This window comes from Nylanderia fulva, unplaced genomic scaffold (genome assembly GCF_048542155.1).
Source record: "Nylanderia fulva isolate GAGA-0341 unplaced genomic scaffold, ASM4854215v1 Scaffold80, whole genome shotgun sequence".
Classification (NCBI taxonomy): Eukaryota; Metazoa; Arthropoda; class Insecta; order Hymenoptera; family Formicidae; genus Nylanderia; species Nylanderia fulva.
The window spans coordinates 91,268-118,515 of NW_028190917.1; the positions used below are offsets into that span (position 1 = coordinate 91,268).

The following is a 27,248-nucleotide window of genomic DNA, read 5'->3' on the forward strand; positions in this document are numbered from 1 at the left end:
ACACATATATAACTTTGAAATAAAGTTTTATTAGCTTTTTCCTTTAATTACCAGAATTTTTGAAAGATGGATAAAAACAAGCGATTCAATCCATATGTCAGAGTCGATGCTGAAGAAGAAATCGTCATTTCTAGAATTTCCGGTCGATTTCCTAATTCTGATAATATAAAAGAATTTCAGGAAAATTTTATTAATAAAATGGATCTTGGTTCGAACGATATTTGTACTTAAGGTACGCTAACTGTGTTCGCGATAAAGGATCGCACAGGAGTGCTTCCAGAGCGATCCTGCTCCTTACGCGCGCGCTATCCGCTAGTCCCCTAGCAGGTGGAGGTACATATGGAACGGCGAAAATCGGAGCACTTTTGCCGATAACAAAGAATCGACCTCTTGCTATTTAAGAGCGCCGGGAGGTGTCATCCGCAGGCGCTAATCTTAATATCTATATATGATCCCGCAGGGGACATTTGAAGTGCACAAGTGTCGGGGTTTAGCATTCCTCCGGTCCCGAGCTCAGTTCACTGCACATAATCACGAACATTTACACTAGCACACACTCATTATTCTACTCTTACCGATCGTCTAAATCACAATACGAACTACCTTATTTCTTTATTACTACAGCTGTATGGTCACATGACCAAGGCTTGCCTTTTGCCCAATAAAAAAAAATATCTATATATGAAATATACAACAAATATACAATTCCCCCTGTAAATTTAAAGCTAGGCGCAACAAATAATTAAAAACAATAAATTGAATTCTAAATTAATGACAAATAATTCCCGTAACGTTCTGGCGATTTTCTATTGCGTTGTGGTCGGCCCTCAACGCTCGCATTCCGATTACGCTCGCTAATTGTATTTGTGCTTAATATTGGAGTTTATGGACTCTCGGCTTCACCAGCTTCCCCTTTCTCGGATTCGGCTATCGAAAGGTTTTCACGGGAGCATCTCGAACTGTCAGAATCGAAGTTCTAAGGTATATGTTTAGTTTGCTCGTTATTTTCCGCAGTAACAAAATCTTTCGTAGTTTCTATTGGACCATTGTGATCCATATCACTAAGGTTGCTTGTATAATTTACGATTTGATTTCCTATCTTTTTCATTTGATTAATGTGCCGCTTCCAGATCCTACCATCATCTAATTTGATTTCATAATGTAGTTTACCTAATCTTGCATTTATATTTCCAAAACGCCATTTAGTATTTTTGTTTAGGTATTCTCTTATCGCAACTCTTTCGCCTCTTTTAAAAGCTTTTAATATTTTATCATTTTCTATTTTTCGCTCATTATTTATTTTTGGGAACATTAAGTCCAATCTTATCTTTCTACCATACATCGCTTCTGCAGGCGATTTATTTAACTCCGGATGTGGAGTTAATCTATAATTGAACAGAAATTTTTGCAGATTAGTCTTAATATTGCCATTTGTAACATCTAATTTACGCAGTGTTTGTTTTAAAGTTTGAACAAGACGTTCTGCCAAGCCATTCGTGGCTGGATGATAAGGCGCTGTACGCTTATGATTAATACCATGGTTTTTAAGAAAATCCTGGAATTCTTCTGCTATAAAAGTGCGACCATTATCCGTTACTACCGTAGACCAAAACTAGCAAAAATCTCTCTACATTTATCTATAGTTTCATGTGCAGACATATTCTTCATAATGTGCACTTCCGGCCATTTAGTGTACGCGTCTACTAAGACTAAAAAAATGTGTCCCATAAACGAACCGGCGAAGTCTATATGCACACGCTCAAACGGTAATGATGCCGCTTCCCAATGGTGTTTCACTTTACAATTTGGATTGTTACTCAACATAATGCATGCTTTACAATTTTGTATTATTTCCTCAATATCTTTATCAATTTTTGGCCACCAACAAAAATTTCTACTTAATTGCTTCATTCTTACTGTGCCAAAATGACCCGCATGTAATTCTTTTAACACTTTGTTTCTTAAACTTTCAGGAATCACTACTCTTTCTCTTTTAAAAACGATTTCATCTTGTAATGTGAATTCACCATCGTCAAGTCCTAACGGAACGAGGCTTTGGCCTTTCATTAACGCTTGCCGAATTTTATTTATAAACAAATCTTTGCCTGTTTCCATTTTAATACATTTTACCGTTACTGGCAAGGTTTCTAAATTTTCAATTTGCAGAACATCAATCGAGTCGTAATTGTTATCATTCTTTTCCAATATGGGTAATCGAGAAAAACCATCCGCATTTCCATGATCAATTGACTTTCGATATTTAATATCAAAGTTAAAGGCTTGCAAGAAAATAGCGTAGTGCTGCATACGTAATGCACTATATGCTGGAAGGCCTTTTTTAGGATTTAAAATTTGAACAAGTGGTTTATTGTCTGTTAATAAAGTGAAACGATTACCACATAAGAATTGATGAAATTTTTTAATTTCAAATACTATCGCAAACGCTTCTTTATCTATCTGAGCGTATTTCTTTTGCGTTTCTGTTAGCGAATTTGATGCGTACTGAATTACGCGCTCTGTACCATCGGGATATCTATGAGATAAAACGGCTCCTACACCGTACGGGCTAGCATCTACTGCAAGTACTAGTGGCAACTTAGGATTAAAAGCAACTAAAACTTTGTCGCTTCCAAATTCTACTTTTACTTTATTAAACGCGGCTTCACATCCTTTGGATCATTTAAAAATTACATTTTTCTTCAACAAATTATTTAGTGGATGTAATATATAGCTTAGATTTTTTATAAAGCGTCCATAGTAATTAACTAGGCCAATAAAAGCTCGTAATTGTGTAATATTGGTTGGTCTAAGCATTTTCTGGACGGCTTCAATTTTCTTTGATTCTTTTGCAATTCCATTTTTATTTATTAAATAACCACAACATGATATCTCGTCTTTAAGGAAAGCACACTTCTCGATGTTGATACGTATATTATGTTCAGATAAACGTTTCAAAACTGATTCTAGTCTTTCCAAATGTTGTTCTAAATCTTTTCCCGCTATTCTAATGTCATCGAGAAATACTGTCACCCCGGGTATTCCGGAAAGTATGTTTTCTATAGTTCGTTGCCAAATAGCAGGCGCAGATGCTACTCCGTACATTAATCTATTACATTTAAATAATCCTTTATGCGTACTTAATGTGAGAATCTCTCTATCGGTTTCCTCAACCTGTAGTTGCAAATACGCTTGCTTTAAGTCGATTTTTGAAAATATCGTGCCGCCCGACATAGATGCAAATAATTCTTCTAGCGTAGGTAACGGGTGCTCATCCACAATTAATGACGGGTTAACTGAGATACTAAAGTCACCACAGATTCTAATTCCACCGTCTTTTTTCAAAACCGGTACGATTGGGGTTGCCCATCTTGACGTCTCAACTTTTTCTAGAATACCCGCATCTACCATTGCGTTCTAACTCATTTTCTACTTTTTTCAAAATTTTAAACGGTACCGTACGATTTTTTATAAAAATTGGTTTTGCCTCTGGCTTTAATTTTAAATGAGCTTTAAATGTTTTAATATGCGCAAATTCCTCACTAAATACATTATTATATTTTTTAAACAAATTTGTCAATTGCTTTTTACCCAACGCGTCTAACATTTGTATGTCTTCTATATATATTTTTTTACCTCTATTAAACTATTTTTAATTTTATCTAATAATTTTAATTGATTTATCCATTCTCTGCCTAACAATGGGTTTCTATTATATTTTACTACGTACATATTTAACATTTTAATTTGATTTGCATCTTTTACTTTAACTTTTATAAAACCGAGGGGCACGAAATTTTGCTTACAATACGACCTTAATTTTAAATTCGTTTTATGTAATTTTAATTTCGGAAAATAGTTTTTGAGCCATTTATTGCTTACCAGCGTAACTGCCGCACCGCAATCTACGTCAAATTTTATCGTTCTATTTTTGATACTGAGGGGCACTGTGAATTTTATTCTATGTTCGAGATGCTCCGTATCGTTGACATGAAAAACCTCCTCCAACAAGTGGGCCTGTCCTTTCTTTTTACAGACTTTCTGTAAGTGCCCGAAACCACCGCATTCTCTGCATTTTACGCTCCGAGGAAGGGTACAGTTAGGTGCCAAATGAGCCTGTCCACATGTAAAACAAACAATATCATTAGATTTGGAATGAATACGCTTATTATTGTACTTATTATTCTGTTTGAAATTGGAAAGGTTTGTTGCCGATGTGTCCTTTCTCTGGCCTTGTTGATATGCCTTATTTCCTTTACGGCCCTCTCGACCTTTTGTCTTCTTGTGTTTTGTTCCTTCACCAACAAAGTCAACGGCTGTTTCCAACGGATTTTCTTCCTTCAATTTACTGACTCCTTTTTCCGCCAATTCCATGCCGCAGGCAATTTTTAAAGCTGATTCCCTTGTAAGATTGGCCGTTTTCAGCAATTTTGACTGGATCCGTTGATTTTTCAGCCCAAATACAAATTGATTCCTCAGTTCTGTTTGCAAGTAATCTCCAAATTTAGAATGCAGCGATAATTTCTGAAGAGCGGCCATATACTCCTGTGCACTCTCCTCTGAGCGTTGCATACGCTTTCTATATATATATATATTTTTGCGATCTCCAGTGGTTCTGGTACGTAGAATTCCTTTAATTTTTCAACTAACTCATTATACGTCTGCGTATACGGATCGACAGGGTCGAGTCGATCACACAGAATTCCAAAAGCTTCTACGCCTACAAAATGTAATAGATAAGCCGCTCGATCTGCATCTTCCACTATTTGAAACACACGGAACGCTTCTTCCAAACGCTGCAACCATCTCGCTAACGGCTGTTGTTGCGGGTTGAACACGTCGACCTGGAGCGGATTGGCAATTGCCACTTTTTGTGCCGAAATTATTCCTAAGCTCGGGCTCGGTACCCTCGAACTCGTGCCCGATCCCCCTGTGGACATTTTCACGTCCCTCAAAAAAAAAAATTCTTCCTTTTGAATTAACTAACGATCAATCTCGCCACGTGGATCGAAACTTCTAGCACTTGATCGTTCACACAAAGTTTAGCTTGTGATTTACGTACAGTGAAAATATCCCGTCCTCGTCGCCAGCTGTTATGTTCTTTCTATTAGAGGATCGGTGATGGAAGAACGATGGAATGATTTACACTATATATATGAAACTGAGTAACTATATTTTTATATATGGTACTCTAACTGTGTTCGCGATAAAGGATCACACAGGAGTGATTCCAGAGCGATCCTGCTCCTTACGCGCGCGCTATCCGCTAGTCCCCGGTGGGGGTACATATGACACGGCGAAAATCGGAGCACTTTAGCCGATAACAGAGAATCGACTTCTTGCTATTTAAGAGCGCCGGGAGGTGTCATCCGCAGGCGCTAATCTTAATATCTATGTGTGAAACAGGTAATATAACGTGTACGTTACATGTAACATCCATGTTAGTTGTAATTTTCCACTCATAGATGTAACATTTTTAATATTACATATATTACATTGTAGTTATATTGTCTGTATATCCCAAGATAGCACTGACTTATCAATACATTAATGTGCTATTTGGTATATAATTACAATATAACTACAATGTAATATATGTAATATTAAAAATGTTACATCTATGAGTGGGAAATTACAACTAACATATACGTTCCATGTAACATGCTTAAGTATATAACATTTATATACTGTGTTTGCTGGGTTGTTATGATAGCTTGAGTTTAGAATCATATTGGATTTAACAGACAAAATAGCATTATTTATTAATAAAGCGTTGTAAATTGATAATTATGATAATTACAACAATAATTGTACAATATAATATAGAAATAATTATACATATGGTAATATAAGAATAATTATGCATGCAAATTTCTAAACTAGAGTACTAAAATAATGATCTAAAACAATTTTAAAAAGATTAATAGTAGATATCTTGTATCGCCAGTGATGAATAAAATTAAAATTAAATGTGAGACGACCCAACTGGCTTAAATTAATTCTTATTATTATTCGTTTGATGCCATGTACAAGAACAGACAACGTTTCGACCTTAGGTTTAGGTCCTTATCAAGTCTAAAATTAACATTAAAAAATACAATAGATGTACATACAAGAATTTTGATTTTTAAGAAAGTAAAGCGCAAACCAAGATTATAATAACAATTTAAACGTACCTTACAAATTCTTAAGTGCAATATATAATTAATTTTGTTCCATTTTACATATTTCAATATAAATATTGTGTCACGTAAACGTTCGGTATGGATGGTAAAGACGAACTAAGTTAAACAGCTTTGATTATTCTATCATAGATCGGATTCAAATTCTCTGTGTCTTTCTGTAGGTTGATCGTGTTATTAAATTTTTTTATAAAAAACATTTCAGCAATCTCTCTTTTCCTAGTGTTTGTTTCTCGATGTAAAATATTTAAGTTTGTCCATTTAAAGTCATGCGAAAAATCATTTCTATGTTTGCTTATAACATTTTGATTGCTGACATGCATTTTTATATTATTCATATGTTCTTTAATCCGAGTATTAAGGTGTCTTTTAGTTTGTCCGATGTATGTGGCGTCACAGTCATTGCAGTCAACTTTATAAACTATCTCGGTCATATCGGCTTTAGGTAATTTGTCTTTTCGGGGTTTAATAAACGTATCAAGTTTTTTTGGAATCGTATAAATAACACTTAAGCCTGTTTTCTTAATAGATCTCTCAATAGTCTCACTTAGGTTCTTAACATACGGCATTAAAATACAAGACGAAATATCAAATACATTATTTTTGTCAACTACGTTATGAGAATTTTCTAAAAAACATGTTCTTTTATACATATATCGCTCGATGACCGTCCTAGGGAAACAATTATTCAACAAGATTTTTTTAACCATCTGTAAGTTCTCATTATGAAATCGTTTATCCGATAACAAAATAGCGTGGTCGACTAAGTTATTAATCGTGTTAACTTTGTATTTAAACGGATGGTTAGAATGGTAGTTTAAATATCTACCAGAGAAGGTAGGTTTCTGGTACCAACTAGTCAATAGTTTACCATTGTTTCTAAAAACCAATGTATCCAGAAAGTTAATCTTGTTATTTATCTCTGTTTCATGTGTAAATTGCAAGCGGTGATGGTATTTATTAAACGTAGTCAAAATGTTATCCATTTTATTGCGTGGTACTATTGCAAAAATATCATCAACGTACCTATAATAAACTGAAATGTCAAATTGTAAAGAGCTTAAACATTCTGTCTCAAGATCAGCCATAACTAAGTCTGCTAAAATAGGTGAAAGGGGGGATCCCATTGGCGTACCATGTATCTGTTCATAAAATTGATCGTTGAAACGAAAACTGGTAGATTCTAATACAGCGTCGATTCCATATAAAAATTGTGTCAAACTAAAATTTGTGTTACATGAAATATCCTTCCAACGTTTTTCAATAGCTTTTAAAACTAATTCCTTAGGAATGTTTGTGAATAAAGAAGTGACGTCAAGAGAAATTAACATTTCATTATCTTCAATACTCAAATTCTTGATTTTATTCGCGAACGTCCAACCGTCTTTAATATGTGAGATAGGTTTCGTAATTGATCGTTCCAATATATCATGTAAAAAACGCGCTATACTGTACACCGGGCTCCCAAGTGACGAAACAATTATACGTAAAGGCGCGTTAACTTTGTGAATTTTCGGTAGACCGTAACATCGAGGAAGGTTCCCATTTGTGGTATTAAGTCGTTTATATGTCATTTCATCAATCAATTTATTATCTCGCCATGATTTGATTAAAGAATTGATTCTACCCGAAACTTTCTTGAGCGGATCTTTTTTCAGTTTAGTATATGTACCCTGATCACTTAGTGAAACATTCATTTTGTCAATATAATCTTTTTTGTCCATAATAACTGTAGTTTGACCCTTATCGGCTGTCGTAACTAAAATGTCATCGTTATCACGTAGATACCTATGACATTGTTTAGAGTTGTTAATAATGTATCTATCTATGTAGCTAGTGTGTTTCTTTTTGCTAAGAAATCCATATGCCGCTTTAGTTACCTCGTTTCTTGTCAATTCAACAAGAGCATTAGGAATCTTAGTGCAATTAATTTCTAGGTTCTTAGCTATATCGATAACAATGTTAGTGCGGTCATTCTTAATTTTAATTTTATTCATCACTGGCGATACAAGATATCTACTATTAATTTTACTGCACATTGACCGAATGATGGTGCTTACACGGAGAGGTGGTTTTTTTCAAACAATCTCTGATCATTATGGTTTTAACCACACTTTGTTGCTGAAATCATGGATTGATATCAAGAAGAAGTTATTTACATCGAAACATCAACTAATTTTCCTGCTTCGATGCAGAAGATTGGATTTACTTCCACCACACATCAAGAAATTGAAATTGAACATCTTTTTCTACAGTAATAGCGTAAACCAAAAATTTGATTATTTTTCTAGACGAACTCGAATTAGATTGTTGAACTTAGAAATTAAAGATTTAAATTATAACATAAAGTTCTTACATTCCAAACTTTATAACATCGAAAAAAGGATGTTTGACTTACTTCCACGTACTTTAATTAACAGATTTTTTGAACTTAATCAACATAAATTATTTATTTTTAATAAAACGAAAAAGGATAACGCGATTAAAAAGTTCAATAATTTAATACGTAATAATAATGTTTCACTCAACTCTTTTAGTAAAAGTGACAGATCGAAATGGATAGTAAATTTGAGCAATAAAATTATTCCAGAGAACATTCTAGATTTTTTAAGCTTAGGTGATAAATTCGGGTTGCCTGTCTCACAGAATTATAAGAATGACCGCACTAACATTGTTATCGATATAGCTAAGAACCTAGAAATTAATTGCACTAAGATTCCTAATGCTCTTGTTGAATTGACAAGAAACGAGGTAACTAAAGCGGCATATGGATTTCTTAGCAAAAAGAAACACACTAGCTACATAGATAGATACATTATTAACAACTCTAAACAATGTCATAGGTATCTACGTGATAACGATGACATTTTAGTTACGACAGCCGATAAGGGTCAAACTACAGTTATTATGGACAAAAAAGATTATATTGACAAAATGAATGTTTCACTAAGTGATCAGGGTACATATACTAAACTGAAAAAAGATCCGCTCAAGAAAGTTTCGGGTAGAATCAATTCTTTAATCAAATCATGGCGAGATAATAAATTGATTGATGAAATGACATATAAACGACTTAATACCACAAATGGGAACCTTCCTCGATGTTACGGTCTACCGAAAATTCACAAAGTTAACGCGCCTTTACGTATAATTGTTTCGTCACTTGGGAGCCCGGTGTACAGTATAGCGCGTTTTTTACATGATATATTGGAACGATCAATTACGAAACCTATCTCACATATTAAAGACGGTTGGACGTTCGCGAATAAAATCAAGAATTTGAGTATTGAAGATAATGAAATGTTAATTTCTCTTGACGTCACTTCTTTATTCACAAACATTCCTAAGGAATTAGTTTTAAAAGCTATTGAAAAACGTTGGAAGGATATTTCATGTAACACAAATTTTAGTTTGACACAATTTTTATATGGAATCGACGCTGTATTAGAATCTACCAGTTTTCGTTTCAACGATCAATTTTATGAACAGATACATGGTACGCCAATGGGATCCCCCCTTTCACCTATTTTAGCAGACTTAGTTATGGCTGATCTTGAGACAGAATGTTTAAGCTCTTTACAATTTGACATTTCAGTTTATTATAGGTACGTTGATGATATTTTTGCAATAGTACCACGCAATAAAATGGATAACATTTTGACTACGTTTAATAAATACCATCACCGCTTGCAATTTACACATGAAACAGAGATAAATAACAAGATTAACTTTCTGGATACATTGGTTTTTAGAAACAATGGTAAACTATTGACTAGTTGGTACCAGAAACCTACCTTCTCTGGTAGATATTTAAACTACCATTCTAACCATCCGTTTAAATACAAAGTTAACACGATTAATAACTTAGTCGACCACGCTATTTTGTTATCGGATAAACGATTTCATAATGAGAACTTACAGATGGTTAAAAAAATCTTGTTGAATAATTGTTTCCCTAGGACGGTCATCGAGCGATATATGTATAAAAGAACATGTTTTTTAGAAAATTCTCATAACGTAGTTGACAAAAATAATGTATTTGATATTTCGTCTTGTATTTTAATGCCGTATGTTAAGAACCTAAGTGAGACTATTGAGAGATCTATTAAGAAAACAGGCTTAAGTGTTATTTATACGATTCCAAAAAAACTTGATACGTTTATTAAACCCCGAAAAGACAAATTACCTAAAGCCGATATGACCGAGATAGTTTATAAAGTTGACTGCAATGACTGTGACGCCACATACATCGGACAAACTAAAAGACACCTTAATACTCGGATTAAAGAACATATGAATAATATAAAAATGCATGTCAGCAATCAAAATGTTATAAGCAAACATAGAAATGATTTTTCGCATGACTTTAAATGGACAAACTTAAATATTTTACATCGAGAAACAAACACTAGGAAAAGAGAGATTGCTGAAATGTTTTTTATAAAAAAATTTAATAACACGATCAACCTACAGAAAGACACAGAGAATTTGAATCCGATCTATGATAGAATAATCAAAGCTGTTTAACTTAGTTCGTCTTTACCATCCATACCGAACGTTTACGTGACACAATATTTATATTGAAATATGTAAAATGGAACAAAATTAATTATATATTGCACTTAAGAATTTGTAAGGTACGTTTAAATTGTTATTATAATCTTGGTTTGCGCTTTACTTTCTTAAAAATCAAAATTCTTGTATGTACATCTATTGTATTTTTTAATGTTAATTTTAGACTTGATAAGGACCTAAACCTAAGGTCGAAACGTTGTCTGTTCTTGTACATGGCATCAAACGAATAATAATAAGAATTAATTTAAGCCAGTTGGGTCGTCTCACATTTAATTTTAATTTTAAAAAGTATAATAGTAATATATGTATACAGAATTAAATATACATATATGTGTATATATGCATATATATATATATATATATATATATATATATATATATATTGTAACCGTTGATTTTATATTAGTCCGTCGGATCGATAAGGATCCGGGAAATCGGGCCGATGTAAATGACCGACGGCACACCTTCGACGCGGAAAGCGGGAAATTCGCGTAAACACGAAAAATATGTTTAATTGGGCGCCAGGCGCGAGATTCGCGCCACTCTGAAAATTTACAAATCGACAGATGACCTTTATAATCAGTAAATCGTCCCGAAAATTTCCGCGACGGCGATAATCGACTCGCTCAGATCGTCAGGGGTTAGAGGGGGGAGTTCGGACGGGAGAGAGGACGGAATTCGAGAGAGGCTATTTGAAATCGCTCAAATGTAACAAGCATTAAATATATTTGAACAATGATGAACGAAGATAGGCAGAAAAATAATTGTATAAAAGCTTGAGTAAAATGTTAGGTCAAGAAAGAAAAATCAATATTCTTTCGATATACTACGGAGTGAACTCCGTTTTAGTGACGCCGAAATACATATAAGCGAGGCCGAAATTTGATTCGGACAATACAATACGGCGTATTTACGGCCGAGACGCGGCGCGTTGTTATTGTTCCGCGCCTTTGAGACGACCCGACGCGGTGATATCGGACGACACGCGGGACCCGGAAGTAACTTCGCACGCCTACGTGTCGAATAATTATTAACGCGCGAGACTTAATAAGGTCCGCGCGGCGTAATTAATTCTGAGGGTTGTAGGCAATGCAAAATCTCCGTAAACTGTAGTAGGTCCCGCGCGACTTCCTTTGCGACCGATCACTCCGGTCGTCCCTCGCAATATTTTACAAAGAATCAGAAGACTGCGCGGATAATGATATGCGCGAGAAAGAATAAGCTATTTCGGATGCGTTACTCTAGATGTTTAGGCACGAATAAAAACAATAATTAGAAGGTAATCGCTTAGCTCGTTAAACCTTCAAATTTGAAAATACCAAGGAGCTTATGTCAATGTTTTCGCTCCTCGGTTCGCGTTCACCGATGTTTGCGTCCATTTAGACACGCGTCATCCGGCTGATGCGTGATTTTGGTTCCCCTACTCAGTCGGGAAAATCAGGAAGATTCGCCGTACGTGGCGATTCTCGCTTTATTCTGTAAGGAGCTGTTGAGCGATAACATGCTCTCAAGTAATATATAACATTTTAAACGTTAAACGACTCAAAGTTACTCCGCCTTCAGTATCTCCTAGCCACTGCTCCCTTGGCTTCTACCTCGCGCTCTTTTGGAGCGGTCCCGGCTATTCATTCACGTTCACATTAAATCCTTAATAAAAAAAAAAAAAAAAAAAACCCTTCGAATCGTGAACATAAAAGTTGGTCTTTCGAGCCGGATCGAGGTAACCCACGGTGAACGCAGTGCGATCGTCTCTCTCTCTCTCTCTCTCTCTCTCTCTCTCTCTGCTGAACCTCAGTGACGGACTCATCGTTTAGCCCGCACCCAAGGTGGGGACAGCCAACACGATGAGCGATCATCTCTCGCAGCAGCTAACAATGCTGCAATCTGTAGAGCGAGCGCTCTCCAACTTTAAAAAAGTTGGCAGAGCCAATTACACTGCGGCTAAGATTCGTCAACGAATGTCAACCTTGAAGAAGACCTGGACACGGTGCATTGAGAAGCACGCTATCCTGGCACGAGCGTTCACCGCCGAGCAGCAGCGGACCATGGACTACTTTTCGAACACGATCTTCGAAAATTGCGAGGAATACTACGAGACAACCCTCGACTACATGGCCGACTGCCTCGAAGAGCTGGATCCAACGCCCACCAGAACGAGCCTGTCGCAGTCCACGATAAGTACCGCTGAACCATCGTCCTTTTCATTAACTCATTTGCCGCCGATTCAACTACCGCCGTTTTCGGGAAATGTCGAGGACTGAGAGAGCTTCCGCGATCGCTTTACTTCTCTCATAATTCAAAATACCGAATTAACTGCATTTTCGCAGATGCATTTCCTAGCTTCAAGTCTCACCGGTCATGCGTTCGACACTATAAAATCTATTCAAATCACCGCGGATAATTTCGATATCGCGTGGAAAACATTAGTTTCACGATTCGACAATAAGCGACGGCTCGTCGACGTGCACGTATCAGCGCTATACTCTCTGCCGACGGTCTCTCGCGAATCCGCTGTCGAACTTAACGCACTTCGCGACAAAGCGAATCGCGCTATCGCTTCTTTAAAAAATTTGAATCGATCACCCGATCAAATGTTGAGCGATATGTTAGTTTTTAGCGTCACGCAAAAACTTGATCACGCTACTCGGAAAGCGTGGAAGTTAAAAACCGGTGACGACCCGAACATTCTTTCGTATGAAGCTCTCGACCGATTTCTCGACACGCGCATTCGTGCATTGGAGGAAATCTCTCCGGCTAATGCTTCCAAATTCTCGCGCGCGCCAAAAGTTACCAGTGCTAACGCCACTGCCTCTGGTTTATCGTGCCCACTATGTCGGCCCGCGCATTTCATCAACAAATGTCCGCAGTTTTTGCGGAGGACTCCGAGTCAACGCCTTGAAGTCATTTTAAAAGCGAAGCGATGCGTCAATTGTTTGAGCGCAAAGCACGCTGTACAAACGTGTCCGAGTCAATACTCGTGCAGAACTTGCCAAAGCAAGCATCACTCGATGCTGCACGTTGACTCGGCCTCTTCCTCAACTGCATCCGCTGTCTCTCTAAAAAACGAAACCTCGTCGAGTGTGTCGTCAGACTCTATCGCGATCACTTTGGCCACGGCATTATGCTCCCAGCGAACAGGTGTAGCGCTCCCGCAAGTGTTACTCGCGACGGCCCGCGTCACCGTCGGTGCACCGTCGGGTCGGACTCTCACCGTGCGAGCGCTTCTCGATCAAGGCTCGGAGATCACCTTCATCACGGAGCGTCTCGCACAAACTCTCAGAATGCGTCGCATTCGCCAACTACTCTCGATTTCCGCCGTCGGCGGAATGAACGCCGGAACTTGTCAATTTGCCGCTAAGATTCGGATCGCTCCGATCAATTAAGCTGCTCCCGTGTTCACGACAACTGCGTCGATTCTCAGATCTCTCACAAAATATTCGCCTTACAAAGCAAATTCTAGCTATGATTGAAGCTATATAAGCGATCTCAATCTGGCCGATCCGAATCCAACAAGCGCTGACCCGATCGAAATCCTTATCGGAGCAGACTTATATGGCGAGTTGCTGCTTAGCGGCGTTCGTAAAGGCGCCCCTGGGCAGCCAATTGCGCAGCAAACCATTTTCGGCTGGGTTTTGTCGGGGCCCATTTCCGAGCTGTTGACGCAATCGCGAGCGATCACCGTTCAGCATTGCGCGAATTCGGAGGCTCTAGATCAGGAGCTCAGACGATTCTGGGAAATCGAAGAAACTCCTCGACAGGCTCTCCTCATAACCCGCACCCCTACCCGGGGGTGTACGGTACCATGATGGTTTCCCCAGCGACACAAAAAAAAAAAAGAAAAAGCCCTGAAGAGCAGCAATGTGAGGAGCATTTTACAGCCACGCATTCGCGCAGTGCTGACGGCCGATACACAGTGCGCCTTCCGTTTAAGCGCGGTCCGCCGATCGACATCGGCGATTCGCGCCACACGGCTGAACGCTTCTTGCGAGGCTTACATCGTCGCTTCCTTCTACATTCCGACCTTCGTGCGGCATACGCCGAATTTATGCACGATTACGAATCATTAGGACATATGAACGAAGTGAAGAGCGATCAAGTCGCCTCGCAGGAAGTGTATCTCCCTCATCATCCTGTCATTCGCGACAGTAGCGTCACGACAAGATTGCGAGTCGTATTCAACGCGTCGAATCTGACGACCAATTCAACGTCGTTGAATAATCACTTGCTCACCGGGCCAAAGTTACAAGCGGACTTATCGGCGGTCATTCTGCGCTGGCGACAGTTCCGCTACGTTTACGCCGCCGATATAACGAAAATGTATCGCCAAATAGTTATGGACCCGCGTGACATCGATTACCAGCGAATTATGTGGAGCGGCGCTCCTTCAGAACCCGCTCGAGCTTATCAGCTCACTACTGTAACATACGGCACAGCCTGTGCGCCATTTTTAGCGCTACGCGTCATTCGTCAGCTCGCTCAAGATGAGAGTAGTTCTTTCCCACTCGCTGCTATTGTGCTGCAGCAAAATACTTATGTCGATGACGTTCTCTTCGGGGCGGACGACATACCTCTCCTTCGTCAAGTTCGCGAGCAGGTATGCGCGTTGCTTCGTCGAGGCCGATTCGAGCTGAGAAAATGGGCGAGCAACTCTTCTCAACTCCTCAGCGATATCGCTAGCGCAGATCACGGCCTCGTTTGCGATAAGATGCTTCAAACAGATGACCATCTTAAAATTCTCGGCATCAGGTGGAATCCGTCCTCTGACGCCTTTCAATTTAACGTCACGCTTCCGCATTCCGAGCAGACTACCAAACGGTCGATTCTTTCAACTATCGCGAGATTGTTCGATCCGTTGAAGTGGAGTACTCCGGTTACTGTTGTCGCGAAGATTTTCCTTCAGAAACTCTGGCTGCTCAAAATCGGATGGGACGACGTGCTTTCCGCTGACATTCTCGATCGCTGGGACACCATTCGCTCATCCCTCGCCGCTCTGCACGGTCTTCAATTAAATCGCTGGATCCAACGCGGTGCAGATAGCGTTAGATGCGACTTACACGGTTTCGCAGACGCATCTTCGCACGCTTACGCTGCCGCCGTGTATATTCGAATAGTTTCGTTATCCGGTGAAATAACAGTACGATTGTTAATCGGAAAATCAAAAGTTGCGCCGATAAAAACATTAAGTATTCCACAGCTGGAACTCGCCGCTGCCGTGTTACTCGCGAAACTAATCGATTTTGTCAGATCATCCCTGCATCTCCCTGCAGATTCTTGCCACTGTTGGACCGATTCCACGGTAGTTCTCGCGTGGGTGGCGCAACATCCATCAAAGTGGAAGACGTTCGTCGCGAATCGCGTCTCTGAATATGGTACAATCTAGACTCCCAAACGCGCAATGGAGCCACGTCCCCACTGATCACAATCCCGCGGATTGCGCGTCACGCGGTATACCCGGTGAGAATTTTGCGTCTCACACGCTCTGGTGACGGGGACCTGCATGGTTACATTGTTCTGAATCTGAATGGCTGGCGCCATTCGATTCGTCTCCTTCGATGACCACGATGGAGCGAAAAGAAAACGCTGCGTCTCATCTCGTGTCGCGACGGAAACCATGGGACCTTGCCGCACGGTACTCGTCGTGGCCGCGTTTAATTCGTGTCACCGCCTACATCATGAGATTCATCTCAAAGCTTAAAAGACACTCGGTGCCGCGCGACACATGCGACGAAGGCTCCCGGTTAATTTCCGCGCTCGAATGTAGAAAAGCACGAGACTTTTGGTTGTCGCAAATTCAATCAGAATTATTCGCGCGGGAAAAGGAATCTTTGTTGCAGCAACGTTCGATTCCAGCGAAGAGTGCATTGTTGTCTTTAACGCCGTTTCTCGGCGAAGACAAACTAATCCGCGTTGGCGGGCGGTTGTCGCGTGCCCCCATGCGGTTCTCCGAAAAACATCCTATAATCTTAGCTGCACATCCTCTTGTGAACCTCCTCGTGCAGCACGTGCATTTAAGATCTCTTCACGCGGGGCCTCAATTAACTCTAGCCACTCTTCGTCGAGAGTACTGGATATTGCGCGCTCGAAATATCGTCAAAGGTGTCGTTTTCCGCTGCGTAGTGTGCACGCGTGAAAAGGCAGCTACTCCCACTCAATTGATGGGAAACTTGCCTTCGGTGCGCGTTTCTCCTCCTGCGCGCGCGTTTATTCATTGTAGTCTCGATTATGCTGGTCCCGTCTTAATCAAATCAATGTCGGGACGCGGTGTAGCTTCCCGCAAAGCCTACATCTCCATCTTCGTCTGTATGGCCACGCGAGCCATACATTTAGAATTAGTCGAGAGTTACTCCACTCCAGCCTTCTTAGGCGCCTTTTCAAGATTCTGCTCCCGACGTGGCCTGCCTGAGTCAGTCTACTCTGATAATGGAACCACGTTTGTAGGCGCCGATCGCGAATTGGCTGCATCATTTCGAGCCGCGCTGCGCGATCCAAACTTTCAAAATAGTGCCGCTTCCGACGGGGTGTCATGGCACTATATGCCTCCATCCGCGCCTCACTTCGGCGGACTATGGGAGGCCGGGGTTCGCAGTGTCAAGTATCACCTTCGCAGAATCGTCGGTTCGCACACTCTTACGTTCGAAGAGTTCACAACGATTCTCTGCAACATTGAGGCCTGCCTTAACTCGCGCCCTATCGCGCCTCTCACCGATTCCGTCGACGATTGCGATTCTCTGACGCCCGGTCATTTCTTGATCGGGTCCGCGATTACGATCGCGCCTGAACCCTCTGTACTGCATCTAGCTGAGAACTGCTTGACGCGCTGGCAACTTGTTCGCCAGCTCACAGAACGCTTCTGGAAAAACTGGCAGCAGGACTACGTCAATACCTTGCAACAGCGCGTCAAATGGAAGCAAGTTTCGAAAAACGGAATTCGCGTCGGGTCGCTGGTCCTGTTATGCAATTCTCTCCTTCCGCCTTGTAAATGGGACTTAGGTCGCGTCATCCGATGTCACCCGGGTCCAGACGGTTTGATTCGCGTCGCGACGGTGAAAACCGCGACTTCCGAATATACTCGGCCTATTGTCAAATTATACTTATTTCCGATAGATGTCGAAAGCCTGGACAACCTTACGTAATTAAGTTCAGACTCCAGATATCGCTTCTAACACATTCTGTAAATCGACATACCGAACGCTTCACCAGTCGCCTTTTTTTTTTGTTTAATTTATTTCGAAACGATGGTTTCGAGGCGGGCGGTATGTTTAGGCACGAATAAAAACAATAATTAGAAGGTTATCGTTCAGCTCGTTAAACCTTCAAATTTGAAAATACCAAGGAGCTTATATCAATGTTTTCGCTCCTCGGTTCGCGTTCACCAATGTTTGTGTCAATTTAGACACGTGTCATCCGGCTGATGCGTGATTTTGGTTCCTCTTCTCAGTCGGGAAAATCAGGAAGATTCGCCGTACGTGGCGATTCTCGCTTTATTCTGTAAGGAGCTGTTGAGCGATAACATGCTCTCAAGTAATATATAACATTTTTAAAAGTTAAACGACTCAAAGTTACTCCGCCTTCAGTATCTCCTAGCCACTGCTCCCTTGGCTCCTACCTTGCGCTCTTTCGGAGCGGTCCCGGCTATTCATTCACGTTCCCATTAAATCCTTAATAAAAAAAAAAAAAAAAACCTTCAAATCGTGAACACATGTAAATAAAATAATCTATTGCATTAATCTGATATACATATATTACTTAATCACAATTTAATTTTGTTCATTAAGAAAATTTGTTAATTATCGCAATGTGCAAGTTAAGCTTCGTTTATGAGAAAAAATCATTCTAATTAGCGAAATAACATATGGTGAGGAAACAATGTGCAAGTTGTCAATTTTTGCACACATTTTTCACATAAAATAACATTTTTCAAAATGTTACGTACACGGAAAAAATTAATTCATTAAATTTTATTTGACTACCCAGATAGGAAAGCGTGCAGAAAAATTTTCTTATTATTTTAATTTTAAAATGTAATGTATATTATACTATACTATAACTATAAATTAAAATTCTGAAATCACTGATTCTAAATTTAATTATTGTATCATGTAGCAATCTTTGTGAAATTGATACCTAAAATAGATGCTACTATAATTATAATACTTACAGGAAATATTTAGCACAATTATTGCTGAATATATTTTAGAAACTAATGTTGTAATTATTACAAAAATTGCTATATCATAAAATTTTACAATTATTATGTCTCTTTCAGCATTGACAGAGTCATAATCTCCCCGAACGTGGCGTTAGTGTCGTTCTTTCTCTACTCGCCACTGTTACCGTTGCGACACAGTATACACTGTGACTGTGGTTGCGTGTCCGTTCCAGTTCATTCGGGAAATAGCGACGAAGTAATGTCATGACGAAGTAATGTATTGTGCTTTCATGTATATAACCACACATATATGTGTGTGTGATCTTAGGCAATTAAAGATTAGGCGTCCGAACTGCAATGCAAGAATAATATTGTCTGTCGGCCACGAGGTCTTTATTGTTCTTGGCGGTGACGCATTTCGGAAAATAGTTTTGTGCAGAATATTAAAAATACGCTTAACGTGATGAAAAAGTTTATGTGTAAGGAACAAAGAATATATAATAATATATGTGTATATTACACAGCTTACCTGTCAAATAATATTAATAAAAACACTTATATACATGAAAGCTGAAAGCACAATACACTACTTTGCCATGATACTACTTCGTCGCTATTTCCAATGCACTTTTTTTTATAAAAAAATCAATTTTTAAAATTATTTTATAAATATTAAAAATTTTTTCCTTAAATTCTGTATTAATTGAAACATTTAATGCTGCATTAATTGAGAAATTACTTTGTATAATGTAGTAGTTACGCAAAATATTTTGCTTTTACAACTTTTCAATGTTTGCAAATTATAATTGGAAAATTCTTTTTCAACAAAGATATGCGTTTTGATGCATCATCTTGCAATCATTATTGCAAAATTATCCTAATAGAAAGAAGCAATAATTATGCATTTATGCTGAGTTTCCTATCTGGGTCATTTACTTTTGGATAGAGCATAATTCATGAACAGTTTTATGTACTTTTTTTTAAAAAAATTCTAAACTTGAAAATACTGAAAGAAGTCATAGAATTATTAAAATCCTGTTTAAGAATAATGATCTGCCAATTTGTATTAAACAATTTTTGACAAAGTTGTAGACAAAGTTCTGTAGATTTTAAAAGATTTTGTTTGAGAATGATTTCTTAAACGCAGAAGAATAACTGCAGCACGAGTTGTTGAAAAAGTCTTTGACTGTCTTTTAAATATTCTTAAACACAGAAGCAAATGACTGCTATACGAGTTTTTGAAAAAGTCGTTGACTGTCTGTTAGAATTTCACATCGCAGCGAGGAAAATTTTTCAGTTCACTTGTCTTTAATTGACAATGCACGCAAATTTTAACCTCTGTAAAAGTGCAAGTGAATTTATGTTACAAGAAAAAGAAGAAAAAGTGTGTAATAATAAAGTAAATGCTTTTTTACATTTATTACAAATAATTATGTCGCTTATAGAATGTAGATGCATTAAGCGTACAATGACAGTTAAATGCTTTAATATAGAAATTAAAATTGTAGTTTTTTACAGATCAAGAATGGACTGTTTGGATAAAATATATCAAATAAAATATAATAAATATTTATATTCTTAAATTTATAAATATAATGTTATAAGAATTAATATATATATATATATATATATATATATATATATATATATGTATGTATGTATGTATAGTATTAAGTATTAATATAATACTGTATTATAGTATTAAGAAAATTAAATAAAATATTTCTATCTCATTATAAAGATGTATATACTTTTATACAAAATTTTAATATATAACTTTTATATAAACTATTTTCTTTGCATATCTAATTTTCGTTGATAATTATCTAAACTTTCCTTGACTAACTTTGAAAATTTAATATAAAGTATTATATAAGCTATCTTTCAAGTTTTTTGTTGACAGTAATTGAAAATTTACTTGACAGTTTCAAAACTAGTTTTAAATGGTTCATTAGGTTATTACATTTTTTGTTTTAGAATTTTAACAAATTGTCCAAAAACATTTTTGTATTTGTTATGCACTTCTTAGAAAATTATTTATCAAAGTTTTTAATATAAAGTGTTCTATTTTCTGCAAGATTTTATGCTCTATCCAAAAGTGAATGACTAGTCAGATAAAATTTAATAAATTTATTTTTTCCGTGTATATGTATGTGTATATGTGTATGCATGTACTCACTCTCGTATGTTCTTTTTTAAAACTGGACACTACAAGTGCTTTGCCCGTGCCATTGATGTTTTTTCTTATTGCTGAAATTCATATTTTAGCGGACAACTTTATAACCTGCGAGTGTACATTATTTTAATTTGCCTAATTAATTCGGAAAATAAAAATTATGTACATGATAGAATTTCGGAGACTCAATATTTTGCACGTAATGGAAATTCAAGTATTAAAATTATATGTATAATAAAAATTCAGCAAATTAAAATTATTTACATAATAGAAATTCAGTGAATTAATATACGTAATATAAACTCAACGTATTAAAATTATGTACATAATCGAAATACGGCGAATTAAAATTATGTACATAATTAATTAAAATAATAAAAATACTAAATATCATAATTAATTAGAATTCAAAATTTAATAAAAAATCCTTTGGATCCTTTCACCGATCTTCAAACCAACCATCCTTTAACAATATTGTCTATCCTTTAAGTTTCTCATAGAATTAAATTGTTATGATAGCTTGAGTTTAGAATCATATTTGATTTAACAGACAAAATAGCATTATTTATTAATAAAGCGTTGTAAATTGATAATTATGATAATTACAAGAATAATTGTACAATATAATATAGAAATAATTATACATATGGTAATATAAGAATAATTATGCATGCAAATTTCTAAACTAAAGTACTAAAATAATGATCTGAAACAATTTTAAAAAGTATAATAGTAATATATGTATACAGAATTAAATATACATATATGTGTATACATGCATATATATATATATATATATATGTATATATAATTTTATATATATATATATATATATATATGTATATATAATTTTAATCATATACCCTAAGCAAATGCAAAATTAAATTAAAATAAATTAATAAAGGGCAAGATTGGCGAAGAAATATGGGATTATATTTTGTTTTTATTGTACAATTAATTTTTGCCTCTGTTAAATTAAAAAAGGATGTTTCATTCTTTTCAAAATTCTATCACCACATATAAAAAATATATGTATTGCATTACTTTTGACATTTGACGTCAACACATATAAATGAATATAAAATGCATTTCACATCTCATTATATCTCTTTAAAATGCAAAATATGACAATATTCGCAAAACTCGCTTCCTGCATTATTATCGTATCCGCTGAAGTTTGACAAACAATCTTATTAATCTGATTTGAATGTATTAATTATGCATATAATAACTACGCTGTTTTTCATAAAAAGAAGTTGTTATTGATATTTTGAAGTTAGAATTGTATCTGATTTAACAGATAGAGCATATTCTAATGTACGATATAAATCATTATTGTGTTTGTTAGAACAAAGTTCTTTTTTCTGTTTTTAATAGAATCGTCACTGTTGTTAATATTTCAACACAAGAAATTTTGAGAATCTCGACGGGGTAAGTTTAAATTCTTCTTGAGTTCTTCGAATATGTTTTTTTTTAATTTTTGAATAAATTATCTGAAATATTATTTCTTTATAAAACTAAAGCATGTATACAATATGCTATAAGTACAATTAAAGTATACGTTAAATAAGTATTCTAAATATTTCTGCAATTTATATATTTATCGATACATTTACACAATCATATTTATCTTAAGATTTTTTATTCCTTAAACAATATTAATAAAATTTATATTTATTAAACTTTTTGATTAATTAAATTTTGCTGTACTACGAATAAGCTATTGATTAAAATAATTTAATTTAATTATATATATATTTTTTAAGAAAATAATAAGATTTTAAATTATGCAACTATTCTCTTCTTCTTTCTTCTTTTAATGTTAAATTTTTCATTCTTCAAAAAATGATTTTTAATAAAATTTCTTTTTCTTTTTATTTTACATACATGTACTTTGAAAGTTTTATTAGCTTTTTCTTATAATTACCAGAATTTTTAAAAAATGGATAAAAACAAGCTATACAATCCATATGCTAGAGTCGATACTGAAGAAGAAATCGTCATTTCTGGAATTTCCGGGCGATTTCCTAATTCTGATAACATAAAGGAATTTCAGGAAAATCTTTTGAATAAAATGGATCTTGGTTCAGACGATCATCAACGTTGGAGTGATTGTAATATTTTTTCAAAATTATATTAAATACATATCAGTTTATATATAAATAAAATTATATGTATATTAGATTATATATCAGTTTTTGTTGTAGTACAAAATACTTATTACAAATAAAATCTACAACTTATACCAATATTATTTATATATAAATTATTTTAATATCCTAACAGATATCTATGAAATGCCTCCTCGTATAGGAAAAATAAACAATCTACCCAAGTTTGATGCAGAATTCTTTGAAATGTCGTTCTCAGAGGCTCATACAATCGATCCTGGTATCAGAATGTTACTGGAACATACTTACGAAGCAATAATTGATGCGGGTGTAAATCCAGCAGAATTACAAGGAACGAACACAAGCGTCGTCACAGCAATAAGTGCTTCTGATACATATCTGGATTTAATATACGAGAAGCCTCACGTATGTGGTTTACGTATTGATTATTCAATAATTCAAGTATCAAAAATTGTTAAAAAAATACATTCTCCTTAAATTGTATAAAGATATTTATATTAGATTAGATATATTTATTGCCGCCCCAATTGGGGATTACAAGGCGCTTTTTTTTTTTTAAAGGAGCGTTCCCAAACCTTTATTCCTTTCTTTACCCTTTTTCCTTAACCTAAACTTATACCTATAACTTAACCTAATTACAATACATATTCAATTTTCGCCACGCCTCTCCTCTTCGCCGCCTTTTTCCTCTTTTCTCGCATTTCTGGCCTACCTACACACACACGTCCGCCTTTCCCTAACCTTTTTTTTTTTTTTTTTTTTTATTTTATTTAGCGATACGGCGCTGGGCAGGGGAATCCATCTTACGGATACCGACGGGGCCGGTCCCCGTGCGGTTATGTGGTGACTCCTCCGGTCGTAACCCCGCATCCCACGTGGTTGGTCGGAGCTAGCTTCCGATCCCCCACGCAAGACGGACAGGTCGCGACCGGCCCTACCCACTAAACCTCTGCCCTTGACCAGAAGGCATTCCTCCTTCCTGGTCAATGTTGGGCCCGGGAGAACTGCTGTCGGCATTACTTTCCCGGGTCCAACCCAACTTTGCTTTCGCGATAACATCCTCACGGTAGCCCTCATGGTTGTTGTGTCTAACCGTGCTTACACACATACACACATTCATACCCTTTCACACGTCTGTACACATACACACATATATGCTAATACACACACACATGCATACACACACACACACGCATATATTCACTCGTACATTGTTGCATATATACTCGCGCGACGCACTTCATGCACACACGAATACATATACAGACTCATTCCTTAAGATAATAACACATATGTACAAGACAAGCAAGCATATTGTGTTTACGCTTCGTTTATGGAAGTTTTGGTGATGGTAATAGTACCATCACTGCCCCAACCATCCTCTCTTGCATGCTTGGGTTAGATTGTTGGGTGAAGGAACCCCAACCATCTATTTGAAGCCATCCTTGGTTGATTAGAGCTTCCGTAGCGGTCCTAACGTCCCGCCAGGGCTCCAGTTGCCTCCTTCTTAAATTACTACTTAATCTAAGGATTAGGTCGTCCCTTTTTACGCGCTTCCTCACGGTAGTAGGTCATCCGAGGACGACGTTGATGATGAGGAAGTAGCGATTTCCTCCTCGCTAGAGTCTGAACTGGGAGGGGGTGGGATTAGGGCGTCTCGTGCCTGTCTCTCTCTCTCCTGGTTTTCTTTTTGGAGCATGACTGTCTCCGTGAATTTAGTCATGGCTCTCCAGGCGTCTTCATCCGAGGTGATGGCCTGCACCACTTTGTCCATACCTAGGTCGTCTCCGATGACGGCTTTCAGGGCTTCTCTTTCAGCGCTCCATTTACCACAGTTCTGTAAGGTATGTTCCGCACTGTCAATGCTGTTTCCAGAGCAGTGCTCGCATACTGGAGATCCTATTTTGCCTATGCGATATAAGTATGAGGCAAAACAGCCGTGACCCGTTAGTATTTGGGTCAAGTGGAAGGCCATGCTTCCATGTCGGCGGTCCAACCAGGCCCGTATATTGGGCAAAATTGCGTCTCTAGTACGAATACCGGCGATCATTGGCCTTTGTGTATATATTTCCCACTGCCTGCGCATAACTAACGCCTCTGACTCTCTGATCTCGTTTGCCATACTTGATGTCCAGTCGCTAAGTAGTCTTGACTCAGACGTTCTTACGTATACACGTTTCCGCATTGCCGCCAGAAGGTGCAGTGGCGGAATTCTCGCCAGAAGCGATGCTGCGTCAAGTGAGACCGTCCGGTATGCAGAGATGACCCTTAAGTTGGTGATCCTCATTAGTCGGTCGAGTTTCTCCCGATTACGTCTTGCGGCTGTTAAGGCATCGCACCATATTGGTGCGGCATAGAGAATAATCGATAGCACGACATTAGCGTATAACCTCCTTTTTGCTTCTCTGGGTCCCCTCAGATTGGGCATGAGTCTGCCCAAGGATCTCGAGACTTTGGAGACTTTAGCTTCCACGTATTTGAAGTGGTCTCTAAATGACATTCTAGAGTCCAATATCACACCAAGATATTTCATCGACGTCTTGGTTAGAATAATCTCGCCGCCGATTGTTACACATGGAAGCTGGTCCGGTTTTCTTCTGCCGTGGAACAGTACCGCTTCGGTCTTATTAACCGATACTGACAGTCCTAATCTTTTGATCCTATTTAGGATCAATGCCGTCTGGTAGTTGGCTCTTGCTATGGCAGTGGAGACCGTATCAGCTGTTGCTAGAATAAGGGTGTCGTCCGCGTAACAAACGGTTCGACACCCATACTCATTGCCTTCTTGGAGGACGCAGTGGTACCCAACGTTCCAGAGAATGGGGCCGAGGACCGACCCTTGAGGTACCCCAGCCGCCACTGGTCTGGTAATGACGTTACCTTGATTGTCTAAGAACTCGATGGAGCGCTGGTGTAAGTAGCTATCGATTATTCTTCTCAAGTATTCCGGGAAACATTTCCGTTTAAGAGCATCTCTAATGACTGGCCACGGGAGCGAATTAAAGGCATTAGAAATGTCCAGGCTAATCGCGATCACGACTCCATCTTGTTGGATAGCCTCCTCAATTGCCGACTGGACTTGTGCTAGAGCGTCACAAGTGGATCGCCCCTCTCGGAATCCATATTGGTTTGCCGAAAGTTGGTGGACCGGGTTTTCGTTCATCCAGGCGTTGAGTCGATCCACGATAATCTTTTCAAAGATTTTGCCAATCTCGTCTAGAAGGCATATCGGACGTACCTTCGGAATTATCTCGTCAGGGCCGTTGCCTCCTTTAGGTATTAGTACGAGCATGGCGCGCTTCCATCTCTTGGGAAATGTGCCCTCTTTGAGGCACGTGTTTAAGCAAGTTGCGATATCTGCTATCATCTCTCCTGGGAGTAGACCTAGTATCCTTGTTTTGATCCCGTCAGGTCCCGGGGCCGTGTTATTGCCGGCTTTTCGTTTGATGGTGGTGAATACTTCTTTGGCGGTGATGTTGTATTCCTCTGCCGTCTCTTCAGGCCATTGCCAGTTAGGCCATAGCTCATTAGGGTCCGTTTCAACTCCACTCGGGAACAAGGATTCTAGGAGAGTGTTTACCGTGTCCTCATTGAGTGTTTCGGTAAGGCTAGGAGAAGATCTGCGCAGTTTCTTCAGGACTACCTTATAGGGCAGGCCCCAGGGATCGTCCTCGATCGTTTGAATGAGATCCTGCCAGGCTATGTATTTTGCCTTACTAATTTCGCTTTTAAGGGCTTTTCTAGCCACCTTATACCGATCCCGAAGTGGTGTTAAAATCTCCAGGGGTCTTCTTCTTTGCTTTGCATGGGACCATGCTCTTCTCGTCGCTATAGAGGCTTCTCTGAGTCTTGCGATGTCAGTGTTCCACCAGTATGTTTGCTCTTTCGGAGGAGGTTTCTTAATCCTGCTAGCGCCAACATCACACGCTTGGTGGATGGAGCGCTCGATCCATTTAGCCTGATCTTCTGCAGTTTTCTCCGTAAGCTGATCGTCGGAGTTTGTGCAGTTCCAGAGTATTGCGGCCCGAAATTTATCA

The 27,248-nt window shown here is 38.0% G+C and overlaps 5 protein-coding genes across 5 annotated transcripts in view; all 5 read left to right on the plus strand.

Moving 5' to 3' along the window:
* Positions 1–12,598: 12,598 nt before the first annotated feature.
* Positions 12,599–13,015, plus strand: LOC146719975 (uncharacterized). The gene has a single exon (XM_085489345.1). The coding sequence runs from the start codon at positions 12,599–12,601 to the stop codon at positions 13,013–13,015; it is 417 nt and encodes a 138-aa protein (XP_085345471.1).
* A 66-nt stretch (positions 13,016–13,081) lies between these two features.
* LOC114944966 (uncharacterized) lies at positions 13,082–14,137 on the plus strand. Its single transcript, XM_029321036.1, has one exon. It carries the CDS (start codon positions 13,082–13,084, stop codon positions 14,135–14,137), a length of 1,056 nt encoding a protein of 351 aa, XP_029176869.1.
* Positions 14,138–14,559: 422 nt separating this feature from the next.
* Positions 14,560–16,134, plus strand: LOC114944965 (uncharacterized). The gene has a single exon (XM_029321035.2). It carries the CDS (start codon positions 14,560–14,562, stop codon positions 16,132–16,134), a length of 1,575 nt encoding a protein of 524 aa, XP_029176868.2.
* Positions 16,135–16,315: 181 nt separating this feature from the next.
* LOC114944964 (uncharacterized) lies at positions 16,316–17,887 on the plus strand. Its single transcript, XM_029321034.1, has one exon. The coding sequence runs from the start codon at positions 16,316–16,318 to the stop codon at positions 17,885–17,887; it is 1,572 nt and encodes a 523-aa protein (XP_029176867.1).
* A 4,459-nt stretch (positions 17,888–22,346) lies between these two features.
* LOC114931629 (fatty acid synthase-like) overlaps positions 22,347–27,248 on the plus strand; it is a 33,768-nt gene continuing 28,866 nt past the window's right edge. The window contains exons 1-3 of the mRNA XM_085489346.1: positions 22,347–22,510; positions 23,010–23,193; positions 23,366–23,616. Coding sequence (XP_085345472.1) covers positions 23,022–23,193; positions 23,366–23,616 — 423 coding nt within the window. The 5' untranslated portion in view covers positions 22,347–22,510; positions 23,010–23,021. The remainder of the gene's footprint in view (positions 22,511–23,009; positions 23,194–23,365; positions 23,617–27,248) is intronic.